The 17,656-nt window shown below is 37.5% G+C and overlaps 1 protein-coding gene across 19 annotated transcripts in view; it reads left to right on the top strand.

Moving 5' to 3' along the window:
* Positions 1-17,656, top strand: part of CDC14B (cell division cycle 14B) — a 47,307-nt gene that overhangs the window by 16,940 nt on the left and 12,711 nt on the right. For 10 of the 19 annotated variants that reach the window (XM_061456344.1, XM_061456343.1, XM_061456335.1 and 7 more), the window contains exons 5-12: positions 4,189-4,265; positions 9,113-9,179; positions 10,564-10,626; positions 11,596-11,683; positions 12,026-12,256; positions 14,017-14,155; positions 14,283-14,436; positions 15,152-15,252. In XM_061456344.1, the coding sequence (XP_061312328.1) occupies positions 4,189-4,265; positions 9,113-9,179; positions 10,564-10,626; positions 11,596-11,683; positions 12,026-12,256; positions 14,017-14,155; positions 14,283-14,436; positions 15,152-15,252 (920 nt within the window). Of the gene's footprint in view, positions 1-4,188; positions 4,266-9,112; positions 9,180-10,563; positions 10,627-11,595; positions 11,684-12,025; positions 12,257-14,016; positions 14,156-14,282; positions 14,437-14,569; positions 14,620-15,151; positions 15,253-16,113; positions 16,216-17,656 lie in introns of all 19 variants that reach the window. The other 9 variants (XR_009743921.1, XR_009743918.1, XR_009743916.1 and 6 more) reach the window with 5 other exon arrangements.

The raw sequence follows: 17,656 nt of genomic DNA, 5'->3' as shown, positions 1-17,656 counted from the left end.
TCAGTTCCTTATAATAACAATTTTTCTGGACAGTATTCTAAGTAAAAGATCCATAAAGGATTTTAAGAGTGTGTATTTGTCTGTGTATATAGATGTGTATGCATACCCTTCTGCACTTGCACTGAGTGTAGGAAAATTCTAAAACTGATGCAGCTGTACTTACGGATGATTTCTTTCAGGTCTGCTGAACTTCTTAAGGTTTTTTTTTACAGCTGCTTTTTTTTCTTTTTTTTTTTTTTTTCGTATTTTCCTGACCTGCAGGGAAGGAGCCCCTTGGGAAATCACATAAAATTCTAAAAGACTTCTCTTGATTTGTATGTACAATATTGGATAAAAACTACCCCAGAAAATGCCTGCTAAATAGCAGTTAATATAATAGGTTGAATTTTATTTTAAGATTTTTAATCTTTTTAATAGTACTTCTTGTTTTTTGCTTTGTTGGGATTAAGATAACAACTTCATTCGTTTAAGTTTCTGTCATCTTAGAAAGCACAGCAGAAACATAATCAGCATCTGGACAAACCGGTTTCAGCTGTTTATTATATTTTAATTTCTGGAGATTATGTCTTTTCCCATTTCATCTCTTTCCATCAGGACATACCTCATGAATTTAAAAATACATCTTTGTTTTGCTATTCATGAGATCAACATTTCCACTCTCTTCTGAAACTTCAGTTCTGCTTACTGCCTTAGAAAGTTGTTCTGTGTTTCAGTACTTCTGTCTACTACAGGTCTCTCTGATCACCTTTATTTTCTCATTTACTGCCTTTCTTAAGTACTTTGTTCATGCACATCATTCCAATGAAATTGTTCACCTTTAAGGATTTAGTGTCCTCCTTCTGGTCAGAAACTGTTTCATATATAGCTACATATGTAGTGTTTTATATATATATATATATATATTTATATATATTTTTATATATATATATATATATATATAAAAAACAGTTTCAGTTTGTGTCAGGAGTATGTTTTTGAGGTGAATCTTTCCTTAAACCCTGCTCACTGCGTCACTGCAGATGTCAGATATTCAGCGCTCTCAGTCTACAGATGCATTTCTGCTGATATTGCAGATGCATTTCTGCATATACATGCATATACAGATGCATTTCCACTGCCTTGGCTTCTCTTCCTTCCCTGGGCTTTGCTGCTCCTTCCTGCACTCCTTCAGTCTCTCTCATCTGTTTCCATGTCTGAAATTCGGGTCACCCACAGCCTGAACCCAGGTTCACTCATGTTCAGCCTCCAGCCTCGCTTGCATCCAAGATTTTCAGCTGGGTACTCTCTTACGGTCTTAAGCTGTGACAGAAACTGATCCTGTCTCCACTTTGACTGTCACAGCTCCTTGTGTTGTGTTACTGCCAAGATGGTTTCCTGGTGAAGTAAGTATCTGTTTGTGATCTTTCCTGTTCTGTGTAGAGACTGAATGCCATTTTTTCCTTTTGAAGCACTGAACACCAGTACACCAGATACTCTTGTACTACATAGCACTGCACAGAACATCCAGATATTCTCATACTAATTTAACTCTTTTTAGTAAGCCACTTTTCATGGAGAAAAACCAATGGATCTGACCATTTTATGAACTTCTGGCTCTGCAACTGTTCATACATAGTATCTTGTATGTGTAGTAGTGTCACAGCTAAAGTGTACTAGGATATCTCTTTGTTTCAGAAAATTCTGAGAAATTCAACTCAAAAAGCTTCCTTCTTCAGTGAATATACTGTATATTGCTTCAGTTATATAGGAAGAACTACATACTTTGCTTAGTAGCTTGTTCACATTGAAAAATGCCATCTTCTGGCAGTGTCCTTTTTGTACATACTGAACAATGGTAAACATTGGATTTTTGTGTCAAAATAAGGCTGGGGTTTTTTTGTGTCCTTATATGTACCAAGTGTTAATAGAACTATGTTAAGGAAAGTATATACACACATGCGTGAATGTTAATATGGTGTTTCTAGCAACTTCACAGGTAAAGTATTTTCAGAAGTTGGATCTGTGCGTAAGAACTGACATGTTTCAGTATACTGTTAACACTATTTAGACTTATTTTAATACAACACTTCATTTAACGTTGTGGAAAAAAACTTGCCTCTTGCAGCTTCTGCGTTGAAGCTTGTTTTCTATGAGAAAGCTCATCTGAGATACAGGAGAAATCCCTGGCCTTTCTGAGCTACATACACTTGAAGGATTAGTTGGTATTAGCTGCACTTCTGTTTGCCTGTTGTACAAATAGTACTGTCTGTATATTACCCAGCCTTATAGTACTGAGTCCCATGTTTTTTCCAGGTGACTCATTTCTGGCTATGAATTCTGTTCCTGTTGTTTAATTACTTTCTGTTAGCTAATGCCATTTCATGTGACTGATTTGTAACTCTTTCTGGGCAGGGCTCTTCTTCTGATAAGCAAGCAGTGCCTGATTAATATGGATGCTAGCAATATGTGTTCACTGCATTGCAAGATGGAAAGTATGACTGTATCAAAGCACACAACTTGAAATTTCTTGGAACATAACCGTTATATCTGATTCAGGCAATGAATATGCCTGCAGAATAGAAAGTGAACTCTGGTGTCTGAGGAGCAGCCATTCAGTGATATTCTGGGGGCTTTTAAAGTTTCTCTTCTGTTCCTGTTGTATAAATCCAAAAGCCACTTACCCCTTCCCAGTGAAAGCACACTCACAAACAAAACATGCAGTTTTCATTACTTAACTAAACTACTTAAGCAAGACAGTTTTTTTTCCCTCTGGTTTTGCTAATTGCACAGGAAGAATGCTCAGAAAATAACACAGCAGCTGAATCAGAGGCAAAATGAAAGGAGTCACCTGTTGCCATCTATGTTTTAGTTGTCTGTTAGGATGTATTTCAAGCTGGGTTTGTGTTTTACTTTTTTTGGCAACATCTGTTCCACCTCCCATTCTCACCTCACATGGATGCAGGTATGTGTGTTTGTGGTGAGAGGATATTGAAGGTAAGTTAAGCCATTTGTTCAAACTGGCTTTTTTGCAGCAGCATCAAAAAATTTGAAAGGCAATGCCAACTTTTAACAGAAAAGTCAAAAGCACCAGAAAGCAAAAATGCCACACTTAGATTTTTAGGGGATGTTCAATTAATACTCATTAGGATTCTTGCTTTCAAAAAGCCTCTAAGGAAAAAGGTCATTAACATGAGATGTAAATAATTTTACTGAACAGCAATCTGTATTGAAAACTACCCAACTTTTTATACAGTGTTAAAGCTTAGATAATACTGTTTTAAAGAAAAAGTGTTAACTTGAAATTACTGAATCCTCACCTGTTAATGACAGCTTATTATTAACAGTTGTTATGTCCTGCCATGCTGGATGTGGTATTTGGTGGTATTGGAAGACATGATTTGCATAAAATAAGAGTTTCTTATTATAAAGAAATTTTCATATTATAAACAGTATTCTGTAAGGATTAGTGTTAGAGGCTATCCAAGAGACATCAGACAAGACCATATGGGTATTTGTTTTGAGTTGGTCCTTCGTGGATTATTTTCCAAGTGTTTTTGACAGTAGAAGGTTTGATATGTAGTGCTTCAAGTATGTTACTTCATTCTGTTGTTAGGGTTTTGCCTCTGAAGGTACAGATTTCTTTTTTAACTTTATGGCATCTGGATTTAGTTACTGGATACTTTGTCGCCAGTGGAAATTTGGAATAATGAAAACGTAGTGTTGTAGGAAAATCAAAGCATACATGAATTACTGTTTTAATCTTGTCTGCTGAGTGTACACAGTCTTTTGTAGACCAGATGACTCATAGCTTTGCTGATACCTTTGCTGGGTTTTTGTGTTCAGATTTATATCTTTAAAGTTTAATTTAAAAAAAGTAAATGTATAGACTGGTCCAGCAGCGTTGTACTAGCAAAATGGAAGAATCCAGATAGAAGCTTTTTCACTCTAGCCTATAGTTAGACAACTCCTGCATAGATCTGTAGGTTGTTTTTTTTTTAATGCATATTCCTCTGGGTTGACCAGTATTTATACCGTTTCCATTAGGTTTATTGTTGTACATTTGCAAACATGTGTTCTTGATACCACTTTTTCCCAGCTCTTTTGAGTTTTGTGATAATTAATTATGTCTTCCTTTAATAAACAAGTGACTTGAAGTTGCTAATACCAATCTTAAAATAATCTTTTTATTTTCTTTTTCCACAAAAATAGATAATATACCTGAGAGAATCCCCAGAAGATGTGTACAGGCTTATATTGTCTGGAAGCGTTTCATATCTTCCTTTCAGGTAAATAACAAGTTGTTAGAACTTTCTGTAGCTTGGTACTTTGAATAAGAATGTAGCATTCGTCAGTACTAATTTAATGTTTTTTTTTTCCTGAAGTTTTAACACATGCCATATTCACTGCCTGAGCTTTAAGTGCAGACTTCTGAACAGGGGTTTTAGCAGCTGGTACTGGAAGGTGAAGGAGCCACGCTGCTTTGTACACCCTCTCGTTGAGATTTTTGATCTACATTGCTTTCTTACTTGGCAGTCTGGTTTTGTGCCAGTAGTTGATAGTTAAATGTATCAAAATATCTGTCATTCATCACAAGTGGCTTGTAATACTCTTAGCACTCCATTTTCATTTCCATAGTGGAATGCATACAGCAACCCAGAAATACTGTTATGTGCATAAAGACTGCTAACTACCCTCATATGATTTAGTAGCTTTAAAGTATTTCTTTTTGCCATTGAGGAAATGTGTGAAACCATTGGTTTGTGGTTGTTTGACCTTGGGGGAGTATAATCCCAGCTGTTTCAGACCACAGACTTCTCTCTGTGGTACATGCTGTGCTGCTCAGTGTAGCAAATAAAGTCCACAAGTTGTGCAGAGGAACAGCTTCTTCCCAACAAGAGTTTCTGAATGTCAGACTAATTTTCCATTGACTGACACAATATGCAGAAAAGAATGGCCAGAAAATTTTAGGAGGCAGTTTTACTGTCTATATTGTTATGGGTTGATTAATTCAGTCCTTGCTTGTTTGTTTTCTAGTTCTCTTGCCAAGAGATTAGCTTTTGATGGTTTGAATTTCTATTACTTCCCCCTGCCACCACCACAGTATAATGGTGTAGTAGCATCTCTCTTTATTTGCATACTTCCATCATCCCATTTCTCACTTTTAAATTCCATTTTTATATTCCCAGAAGAACAAAGGTGATGCTTAGGAATACAGTAAGTTTTGTTTCTAAATATCATAAAGGTGTATGTGGGTGATGGAGGTAGGTTTTCACTCAGGTCATATACCCTACCCAGATTTCTAGACTGTCACTTCAACAGCACTACTGAAAGAAACACAGAGATGTGTTATCTAATAAGACTGAGAGCTGACTTCTGAAGACATGTCCAGCCTCTGGGATAAATAATACAGTCTGCTGAAGCATCTTCAAACTGTACCATTTTCTTGAGTTTACCAGTGCAACTAAACCTGGTGTAAATAGAGGAATTCTGATTCTGTTAATGATCTTGGGTCTGGGCTCTGCTCCTTTAAGATCTTCATCTCTGCAAAAACCAGTACCTTCCCACAGAACAACAAAAAGTCAGTCAGGTAGTTGACACTTAGGGTCATTATCAACAGGAAATCTTATGTTAGTAGGATGCAAAGAATTTTTTTCACTTACAGGATCACAGTGAGGTTGGAAGGAACCTCTGGAGATCATCTGGTCCAACATCCCTGCCCAGGCAGGGCCATCTAGATGCAATTGTCTGGGACCACATGCAGATGATTCGTGAATGTCTCCAAGGATGGAGACTCCACAGACTCTCAGGGTAACCCATTCCAGTGCTCAGTCACACTCAAGTGAAAAAGGAATCCTGATGTTCAGAGAGAACCTTCTGTGTTTCAGTTTATGCCTGTTGCCTTTGGTCCACTGAAAAGAGCTTGACTCTGTCTTCTTTGCACCTTCCCTTCAGGCATTTATTATTAACTGAAAAGGTCCCCCCTAAGCCATCTCTTCTCCAGGCTGAATAGTTTCAGCTCTCTCAGCCTTTCCTTCTATATTATAACATAGCTCAGTCCCTTACTTATTTTGTGGCTGCTCCTTTGCTGGACCCTCTCCAGTATGCCCATGCCTCTTTTGCACTTAATAGCCCAGAACTGGGCACGGTACTCGAGGTGTGACCTGAGGAGTACTGAAGAGAGGGGAGGGATCACTGGCTTTGACCTGCTGGCAATGGTTTGCCTAATGCAGTCCAGGATACTGTTAGCCTTGTCATAGGTGACAATGCTGACTCGTGTGGAAGTTGGTGTCCCCCATAACGGTCAGGCCCTTTCTTCAAAGCTGTTTTCAGCTAGGTAGCCTCCATCCTGTACTGGTGCCTGGGGTTGTTTCTTCCCAGGTTCAGGACTTTATACTTTCTCCTTGTTGGACTTCATGAGGCTTCTATCAGCCCATTTCTCCAACCTGTCAAGGTTCCTCTGGATGGCAGCACAACCCTTCGGTGTATCAGCCATTTCTCCCAGTTTGGTGTCATCGCCAGACTTGCAGAGGGAACTCTCTGCCCATTCATTCAGATCATTAATGAAGCTGTTGAACAGGATCAAACACAGTATTAACCTCTGCTGTACACTGCTGGTTCCTGGCCTCAGATTAGAGTGTGTCACTGTATATCACTGACCACCACACTCTGGGCACAGCCATTCAGTTTTCAGTCCACCTGTCTGCTCAACCAGGTCACATACCACTAGCTTGTCTGTGAATATTTTACATAGACAATGTCAAAGGCCTCACTGAAGTTCATGTACACAATATTCACTGCTTCTTCTTTCATCTACCAGGCCAGTTATTTCATTGTAGAAGTTTATCAAATAGGTCAAGCATGACTTTGCCTTGGTGAATCCATGCTGACTACTCCTTGTGATTTTCTTGTCCTATATGTATCTGGAAATGGTTTCTAGGATTAGCAATTCAATCACCTCTCTGGGGATTGCGATGATGCTGACTGACCTCTAGTTCCCTGGGGATGCCTTCTTGACCTTCTGGAAATTGAGAGTGACATTTGTTTTCCTCCAGTCTTCAGACATTTTCTCCAGTTGCTATGATTGATCAGAGATTATTGAGAGTGACCTTGCAATGACATCAGCCATTGCTGGTGCACTCATGGGTGCATCCCATCGGGACCCATGGACCTAGATATTTCCTGTTTATCAAACTATTGCCCAGCCCGATCCTCTTCCACCAGAAGTACGTCTTTGTTACTCGAGCCTTTCCCCCTTGTTTGTGAGATCTTGGATTCCCGAAGGCTGATCTTGCTTGTAAAGTCTGAGGCAAAGAAGGCATTCAGTACCTCAGCCTTTTCCATGTCCTGTGTATCCAGGTCTCCCGTTTCATTGAGCAATGGGCCTACATCTTCCCTAGTCTTCCTTTTGTCACTTACGTATGTATAGAAGCTCTTCATATTTTCTTTGACATCCCTGGACAGATTAAGTTTCATTTAGGCAATAACCTCATCCCTGGATGTCAGACAGGGTCTCTGTATTCCTCCCAGGTTGCTTCCACCCTCTGTGTGCTTCCTTTTTGTGTTTTTGAGTTTGCCCATGAGGTGCTTGTTCATCCATGCAGGTATGCTGACATTTTTGCCTGTTTTATACTCATTGGAATGAGCTGCTCTTAAGCTTGAGAGTGATCCTTGAATATTAACCAGCTTTCTTGGGCCCCTCTTCCTTCCAGGGTTTTATCCCATGAGACTTTTCCAAGCAGATCCCCACAGGTCAGAATCTGCTCTCCTAAAGTCCAGGATTGTCAGCTTGCTTTTTACCCTCCTCCCTGCCTTCTGGATCCTGAACTCCATCATCTGTCTCATAGCAAGGCTGCCTTTGACTTTCACATCCCCACGGAGCAACACATTGTTGGTGAGTGTGAGGTCCAGCAGAGCACTGTTCCTCATTGGGTTCCGTATCACTTGGAGGAGGAAATTGTTCATTGTTCATTGCAGGAGCCTCCTGGATTGCTTATGTCCTGCTGTATTGTCCCTCCAACAGATACTGGAGTGGTTGAAGTTCCCCATGAGGACTGGGGCTTGTGAATGTGAGGCTGCGCCTATCTGTCTGTAGAGGGCCTCATCCACTTGTTCTTTCTGGTTGTTTGGCCTAATGACCTTTACTTGTCTTCTCTTTTACCTGAATGGGTTCTCTAATTTCCTTCTCTTGATGATTTCCCCACCACCACCTCTCACGCTGATTCATTAAAGAGGAAAATAAACAAATTGTAGAGGCAGCCATACAGATTCTTCAGACATTTTTCCTCCTGTCAGTTGACATTTGAACACAATATATTAGAAACATTAATGATTCTCTGCTGATGAGGGTTGCCTGGTCTCAAAAGAAGATGTTCTGCCAAGACATAATATTCTTTGATGTAGATTGAGTTTAAATAAATTTTGACTTGACTGTAGCATTCCTTTGGAATGCTAACTCTTCAGTGTTTATGGAATCTAGTAACGGCCACATATTAAGAACATGTCATTGTAGGATCAACAGAATTTAAAAAATTGTAGGTGAGAAGAGAGTTTAATGAAAGCCAGTTTCTGTTCGTGTTTGAGCATTGACTATTTTATGCATGTTAAGGAAAGTCTTTTATATATCTTACTAAATAAATATTTATTATATTCTACTAAAACTGTCAAGATACAACTGTGTATCTTGACAGTTTCAGTTAAAAGGCGCTTGCTGTTATCATATTAATATTTACTTTTTTGAAAGTGTCCGTCATAAGAAAATGTTCTAAGAGTGTATGTTAGACTATGATGCAAATTTAGGCATTAGCTTTTGTATTGTCTGTTCTTTGTTGACATGAACACTGAAACATGCTGGTTTCAATGTTCATGTCAGAAATTGAACATGTCAGCTTTACCAAAACTATAACTGGAGTAATCTTACTCTTGGATCATCTGTTAACATAACTTGCTTTATGTTTTGTTGCTATTGTAAGATGCAAGGTGAGGAAAATTAAGTAATCATTTGACATAATTATTTCACTATAATTGTAGTTATTTTGAAACAATTTTTAAAAGATGTTTTAGAGAAGTATCTTCAGTTGCTTTCACTTTGATTAAAATATAATAATTTAACTCTTTTGGTCATCATATCTTACAGGGATGCTTCGTTTGGTACTTGCAGTTTTCATCTGACACTGCTAGACTGTTTTCATGCAATAAACAAGGTCAGTAAACCAATTTTTATTTGTATTGCAAAAGGTCAGCTAAGTATTGCCCAGTAGAAGAAGACTTAGGAAACTACCATCCAATTAAAACTGTTCAGTAGCAGCAGATTTCTGATTGTTGCGTAGTTTATTATGTATTGTAACAAAACTTTTAGATACAGCATCCACAGAAATTGACCAATACCTTATGTAGCCAACTAGTGATTTTAAAGAGGGAATCTTAAGTTTTATTTATGTAATATTCCAGAACAGTAAATCACGCCTCTAATCCCTAAGAGTCTTGTGATAAGTTTATTTTTATTCCAGTCGTATCTCCCCCCCGCCCCCACCCGCAGTCTTGCAGTTTAGGATGAATATAGCCTTTGAAAGTAGTTTTGAACTGGTTAGTGATACGTGCTAATGATTTCAAGTTTTTCTTTAGTAATACAAGTAGAACAACTGTTAGGAGTCAGGTGCTTTTTTTACCACCAGTACAGTGGCAAAGTAACATATTGAAAGCCAGTGGAATTTAGATGTGTTCTTTTAAGTCTGTATAAGTAGTGAAATGGGGAGTTCTGCAGCTCTCCACCCTACTACTGTCTTTTGTATTATGGGTATCTCTGCCAAATATATGCTGAGATTAAGCCATCTTCTTGCAGATTTGTGATTTTCATCTTTTTTGCATGTTTTGACATTGGCTGCTTGTATGCCAAGAGTGGTGAATTGCTGTTCTTCTTCGTACCAGTGAACAGCCAGGAAAAATAAGAAGATGATGTAGTGAAAGAGGAGATTAGAATGTAGTATTTTAAATACCTGGAGATGTGGGATTATATGTGTTTGTGCTTCCTGACCTCACAAGTGGGTAAACTGCCTGTTACCTGAATGTTTACATTTTTTATACAGTATTAAATATAATTAAATATGATGGTGTGGATAATTATAGGACATTGGGGACCACTCTAGTGCTATGTGCCTGCAAATAATTTAAAATCCATGAAGATATTAGCATTGTAGTGAGAGTGAATAGCATTCATGCACAAAAATACTTGTAATCCTTGAATGCAGACTTTAGAATCTCTTCATAATTTCAGTAGATAATTTTTGCCAATTATTTTCATCTTTTTTAATTTGTACATCTTGCAGTAATAAAAAGATATTGCTTCTGTAGTCTGGGATTTTGTAGTGGTTAGGTAAAACCAGAAAAGAGTGGATTTGCTTCTCAAACCATACTTAAAATTTTCAAGTCTGTTTTGTACCAAGGCTGTTTTTTTTTTCAAACATAAGAAGAAATCTCTTTGAGAGAGTAGAACAGGTATTAAGGGGCTTTTCAGTAACCTGAAAGAGTGATAAACTGTCTTCATGGAGAAGGTTTTGTCTTTTTTAAAAGCTGTATTCTGAATTTTAGGCTTTGCAATATGGTTTCCTGGATTTCAGTACTTTTGATGTAAATGAATATGAGCATTATGAAGTAAGTGTTCAGTATCAATCTTCTGATTTGTTTGCCGTTACTAATATTAAGATCATTGTTCCTAATATGAGTGAGGTTTTTTTGGTTTGTTTTGGGTTTTGTTTTTGTTTTGTAGTAGTAGTATTATGTTCCATTTCTGTTTTGTCTCGTTAAACTTTGTTCAATAAAGATGTGTTGTCAGAGAACATTAAAATTCAGATCTAAGCATAGTTGGCCTCAAACATGGCAGGGAAAACAGAAACCAAAATGGAAATAAATACTTTTTTTTTTTCACAATTATTAAAGCCCTGGATGATGGGGAGTGATAATTTGGCCACTTTTTAGAGGTCATGCATATTCTTGAGCCATCTTGATGAAACATTCGAGGGCACAGTGGTCCAAGCCTAACCAAATTCTGGAGAACAATTAAAGTATGTATCTGTGAACATATGGCAACGGTATAATAACAACACCCTCTTTGAGGTAAAGAAGGAAACAGGGCTGGGAAACTCTAAGCTTACAAAATTCACTTTGGGGCATGGGGAATGAATGTGACAATGAAGGGCTGCAATTCTTGACAGAATATGTGCAGTCTCAGAACAGCAAAGCTGCCAGTTACCTGAAAAGAGAAAATTAATTGTTCTTAGAAGCTTAAAAAAAAAAAGGTAAAAAATATTTAAATTGTGGACAAAGATAAGTCCAAGGTTATACTTTAGAAACCTATAAAGATTAAAAATTAGGAGTTTACCTTCATCAGAAGACCATCTGTTGTGGTGTTCTAAAACTCTAATTTAGAAAGAGGAGAACACAAGCAAGAAGAGTGAGATTGAGAGCATCTGGCATCCTCCCAATGGAAAAGAAAGCAGGCAACTAACATAACTTCCTTTGGCAAAAACTGTACATCAGTTCTATCTAGCATGTATTTTGAAACAATAAGGAAAAGCCTGAAAATACAGGGATAATGATAAACCAAGCATTTTCTCTTGACAGAGAGCAGAAAATGGAGATTTTAACTGGATAATACCAAACAAATTCATTGCCTTCAGTGGACCTCATTCAAGAAGTAAAATTGAAAATGGTATGCTTAAAAAAGGAGGTGGGGGACAGAAGCCCACTGCTTTCTTAGTTGATTGTTATCAGTAAGACCAAGCTTTTAAAATTGTTCCTCAAACAGTTGTTTTTTTCCTTGGCTCTTTTTCTTTTATAAGAACCCTGGCAGTAAAATTTTAATGCTTGGTTTAATTGTATCTGACTTGGGTCATTATGTTAAAATTCCATTTTCAAATAGTCTCTTTCTTTATACTGAACATGAATTCTATTTCGAAAGTGTTTTCATCTCTTGTTGCTGAGTCTTTGTTTATTTCTGCAGTTTGAGCCTTACTCTCTTCTTTTTTTTTTTTCCCTTTCTTTTTTCAAATAGGCTATCCCCACCATGCTCCAGAGGCTTATTTCCCATACTTCAGGAAGCATAAGGTCACCACTATAGTACGCCTCAACAAAAAAATGTATGATGCCAAACGATTTACAGATGCTGGATTTGAGCATTTTGACCTCTTCTTTGCTGATGGAAGCACGCCTAGTGATACTATAGTTAAAACCTTTCTAAATATTTGTGAAAATGCTGATGGTGTTATAGCTGTTCATTGCAAAGGTATAGTGTAAAAACTATTTATATTACAAGCGATGCTTCTAGTTACAGTTCCTGAGGTATTTTGCATTGTAATTCCTTTAACTTATTAGCAGGTCTGCCAGTCTGCAGCTTTTCCATGCAAATTCTGTCTGTGCTTATATGCTGCACTTCATCTTCTAATGTCTTTAAGTTCCTGAAAAAATTTCACAGATGTGTCCAAAAATGAGGCTGGGGAAAGTGAGCTTGCCAATATCAACAGCTCTTTCTACTAGAAACCATTTGCACTTTCAAAGGATGCTTTCGAGCCGGAATTTGAAGTCCTGGCAGGGTTTATAAATCTCTCTGAAAATACACGTTTAAATATACAAGTCATAAACTTTTGAAAATATCAGTCCAGTTTTTTGAGATTCCTTATCAAGTATGAGAGTTCTTCCAGATCACAGAAGTCTTTATCCCTCTGAAACCCTTTATACATTGAGCATGCTCTGAGTACCTGTTCTTCCAGAGTTAGACTGCCAAGGGAAAGATATTCAAAGCATGCCCATTACAGCTAGAGCAAAGATACAGTTTTCTGTGGTTCTAGAGGAACTATGTTTCCCTTCCCGCACCATCTTTGATTGTCAGACATTCTTGCTCCACAAACTTTGCCTCACTAGCATAGCAGCTAGTACTGTGGCTGAAGTAGCAAGGCCTTTTCTTAACCCATTTGCCTGGGACCTGCAAAGTCTGCATTTTTGTACTTGGATCTGCCATCCATTTGCTGTATGTTTAACATAATTACACAGTGAAGTGAAAGAACTGGGAAAAACAGCATCCTGACTGCTGGGAAACAATTGCGCATTCTTATTCTCCACAGAGGTAATAAATTTGGGCATACTGCTTAGTTGATTACACCTGAATATTGAGTATCAGTGATACAAGTGCTTTGTTTTCATTCAAATTAAGATATTCCTAGATATTTACAATACTAATGATGTCTGAACTACCTTATGTCCCTCAACTTGTGCTTAACTCTTGAGGAAGACTAGAATATTGTAGCCAGTTCTTAAAGCTGGGCAAGGCATGGAAAGTGCTGTGAGGTTGTCTTGGCTGTTGGGCTATACTGTTACAGTGGCTGCAAGATTTTATGCTGGTGTTGAGCAGTTTATTGTCAAATGAGAGAAGGTGATATGTGGCTTGACATTTACAGCAAGTGGTCAAGAAGAGACTCTTCTTGGAGCTGTCCTTTCCCTCTCATGTTTCCCAAGATAGAACTGTTTTGAGGGCCATTACAAAGAAGTTCCTCATTCTGGAGTACTTTTTGCCTGTGTCTGTTAGTATCCAATTCCTCCTTATTGCAAAATTGGTGGGTTGTGGGAACTACAGTAAGAGATTAGTTAGAAATGGGTGGGAAGATCAGCTGGTTTCAGTTTCAATTTGCAGTTAGGTGCTTTGAGAATTTTGGGGAAAAAAAGCCAGCTGTTTTATCCCATGCGTAAAAGCTTTCTCATACCTATATAAATATCAGTAGATAAATGCATAAATAAGGGCGGGCCTACAGATTTTGTAAAGTCACTGGCTTTGGAAGATTACCTCACTCAAAAAAAAACGTGTGAATGATGTGTTAGTAACCTTGTAAATGGAAAAAAAAATATCAAAAGGTAAGTTGCACTTTTGATCAGTAACAGTTTAATATAATTGTTTAAATACACCAGGCAAGGCCAAGTAACAATGTACGTAGCTACAGCAGATTCCATATGAAGATGGGTGTATGAAAGAAGCGATTCTTTTGTCTTACACAGCTGGTCTTGGGCGAACTGGTACACTTATTGCCTGTTATATTATGAAGCATTATCGGATGACAGCTGCTGAAACTATTGCCTGGATTAGAATAAATAGACCTGGTTCAGTGATTGGACCACAACAACACTTCCTTATGGAGTAAGTAGATTAACTATAAATGATTTTAAAAATTAATGTAGATGTCTTTTTCTTCTTTATTGAACACTTAATAATCTTTGGTGTTAATTTCTTGTGTTTTGGGCTTTTTTTTTCTATGTTATGATAGCAAACAGGCAGAACTTTGGACAGAAGGAGATATTTTCCGTGCAAAGTTGAAAGGAAACCGTAAAATTGCTGTAACAAGAATTCTGTCAGGAGTAGATGATATCTCTATTAATGACATGAGAAACAGGCAAACCATCCGAAAGGACATTGAACTGGTAACCATCGAATATTGTGCTGTTGTGAAAGTTGTAACTGCTGTTGAGAATCTCTCAGGTTCTGAACAAACCTTTGGGTACACTAAAACTAGGTTAATTAGATTCTTTTTCTGTTTGCCCTTTTTTTATCAAGGGCACTACACAGGTGAAGTGGGAGCATCCTTATTGTACTTCAGTAATTAGGTAAATATCAGAACGAAAAAAGTGCTCACAATTTGCAACCAAGCAACTGCTTTTTTTTTTTTTTAATTTCTTTTATTGTCTCATTAGATGTGTTTAAAGGAAAGGGATGAAAGGTTTTCTGCTCTTTTAAGTTTCTAAGTTATTTCAACTCCTATAATACCTTTTGATGCTGTGTTTAAAAAGAATGGTATTGCTCTTTTAAAAAGGCACTGAAGGAGGTAAATGCTGTACTTGAGTGAAGATTGTTCGGCACCTAAGCAAAGGTTTGATAATACATTTACACTGTTTTAAAGGTACACAACATTCTGATGCATGTAATTCATAATGCCATTTAATGGTTTACAGCTTTAAAAGCAGGAAACAGAACGAACAGGAGTGTATTTATGCCAGTAAATTTCCTTTGATTTTATGCTGGCAAACTTTCCTTTTGTGATAATTCTAACTTTAAGATTTAAGATAAGGTTTATTGTTAAATGTCTAAGTGTCTATATTTTAATCTTGTTTTATCCCTTCCTCCCCTCCGCTGATCTAGTACAGTGATGAAGATGAAACAAACTGTGTAACACAAGGTGATAAGCTGCGTGCTCTGAAAAGCAGAAGGCAGTCAAAAGCTCCAACTTCATCTCCGCTAACGTAAGTCAGTTTCTGAATGTATAAATCCAGAAATGCTTTTATACTTTCGTTTATGAGTATTTCCCTTTGCCCCCAAAAGTTTGCTGCCAAGGCCGCTTTTACAAATCTAAAACAAGCATGGATTCACCGTTTATCTGAAGGCTTAATGAGCACTAAGGATGCAGGAGAACTTGGTTGTAAAACTGCGTTACTCAGTTTCTAGTTTTCTATGTTTTTTTTTATTCCAGTAGTCTGTGCTTTACAGGCTTCCACTGTGTATCTGAATGCTTTACTCTTAGTTTAGCCACAAGCATTTTCTTCTTTCCTGTGGGAGTGTAAAAATGGAAGAATGTGACTTTGTGGTGGTTTGACTGGCTGAAGTTAAGGTGCACGTTGTTTTTTGAAGTAAAATCAGCTACATGAGAAGAGTTGGAAGACTAATCTTCAGCTTTCTTTCATTTCCTCTTCCTTGGAGAGCAGCTTTCCCTGAATCCTGTGGACTTTGGGGTAATAGCTGCTGTAGCTGGGAGGAAGAGACAAGCACTATTTCAGTAAACACATTCAAAAGGAGTGCATTTTTGTCAGGGAACCTGAGATACTAGTGTCTTTATTTCAGACGAGTACTGAAACACCACCTGTAAAAGAAAGTTCATAGTCACCTTTGCATCTGCTTGTAGCATTTGTAGCTTTTAGCAGCTGTAGGTAGAAAAACTGTCTACCTACCCTTAAGTAAACTATAGGAGAGTGCAAGACTTGGAAAACTATTTGGATCTCATTTGGGTGCTAGGAATGGCATGATGACCCCTGGCTGTCAGACTTTTGCAAGCAACCAGATTCACAGACCAAAGGCAACTTGGCTTTTGTTGTTCTGTCTTTCAATAGGGGATGCTGCTGCTAGCTGCTGGCCTTTTTTTGTTTTTGTTTTGTCTTCTTTTTTTATGAAGACCAGCCAGTGTCATCAGACTTTTAGAAAAAATGTGAGAGGTATGTAGTAAGAGTGTGGTGAAAGTAAAGGAATGTATCTTTGGAAACTCTCACACATTGCTGTGTATGACTACTGCTTTTGTTTTAAAAAGATTCTCTTTTGTTCATGCTCATCATTTACACAAGCAATCATTCAAGAACCAACAGATTCAGAACAAAGCTTGTACCCAGCTGACATTACAAAAAGTCAAAACACATCACTTCAGCTACCTCGAGTAGCTCAGTGAAAAACAGCTACCTTGCACATTAGTTTCTAAGGCACTTAGTGTTTTAGTTTCCACTTCATAATATTTTTTTCGTAAAAGCCACTTTTAAGTCATGCAATAAAGATTGTGAAAGATCTCATTTATCTATGTTCCATAGAATGGACATACATTGTATGGTAATCTGTTCAGAGCCATTGTCCTAATATGCAGAAAGCCTATCAACTATTAAAAAATTATTCCATTCATAAAGCATTGTGCAGCATGATTGCTGTAATTAAAACTAGTTAATTTTTACTTCTGTACAATTAAAATAATCAATCTAGGGCTTATAGTTGCTTTTTATAGTGTGCATTGTGGCATGGGGCGTTAGAATTTGCCTCCTCCTGTTCCTTCGCGTTATTTATACGATGTGCAGCTTACAGTGAAACAATGCGGTGAAAAATGAATGTTTAACTTCATTTTTATACACGAAATATGTATATTATATTCTTTATGTTACAATTATTAAACCGAAATATCCCTAGGAATTATTTAGCTGCCCTACAGGAGTCTTCCGTATTAGAAGAGGTGTCAGTCTTCTTCCATTTTAGGTGACTGTTAAAAATAATTAGTCTTGCAGTGAAATTGATTCATTTTATCTAAGCAAACAAAAAGGAGCTTCTGAATTCTCTACGTAGTTTTATTTCGCAGAAGAGGAAAAGGAATGAAAGAAAAGAACAGCAGAAGCTGGGACAATGACAGCCTTTTGAGAGCTAGAGGTGTTACTTATGTACAAGTAACAAGGGATGTGTATAATGCTTGTTAATGTATCTTGAACTTGGTTGTTCTCAGTCTGTGTGCTTTAATGAATGGATACTTTCTAATTAGCAGTATTCTGCACCTTCTGCACCTTTGGCAAAGGATTCTGAATTAGCTTTTGCTACTTTGAACACAGGAAGGTAATATAGCCCTTCATCTGGGAGTTTACGTAAGTTGCTTGCTCCTGCAAACTCATCTGGCTCTGATCTAATATTTTAGTATTACAACATATGATGGTGAAGTAGGTTGTGTGAATATAGGCTGATCAAGGTGCGTAAGAGGTGGCAGCAAAAGATCAGAGATGTACTGCTCCAGCATGCGCTTACTTTAAAAAGAGCAATGCAGATTTTCTTTGGAATAGATGACTTCAGTGAGGATTTCAGAAAATTTGCTTTGATTCTAGCAACACATTGATGCTACATTTGGCAGTTTATGAT

The sequence above is a fragment of the Pezoporus flaviventris genome, unplaced genomic scaffold (assembly GCF_033815535.1).
Source record: "Pezoporus flaviventris isolate CSIRO_AGI_PZ_B2104156 unplaced genomic scaffold, CSIRO_AGI_Pfla_v1 ptg000022l, whole genome shotgun sequence".
NCBI classification, from domain to species: Eukaryota; Metazoa; Chordata; class Aves; order Psittaciformes; family Psittacidae; genus Pezoporus; species Pezoporus flaviventris.
This window is presented reverse-complemented; position numbering and strand designations above follow the sequence as displayed.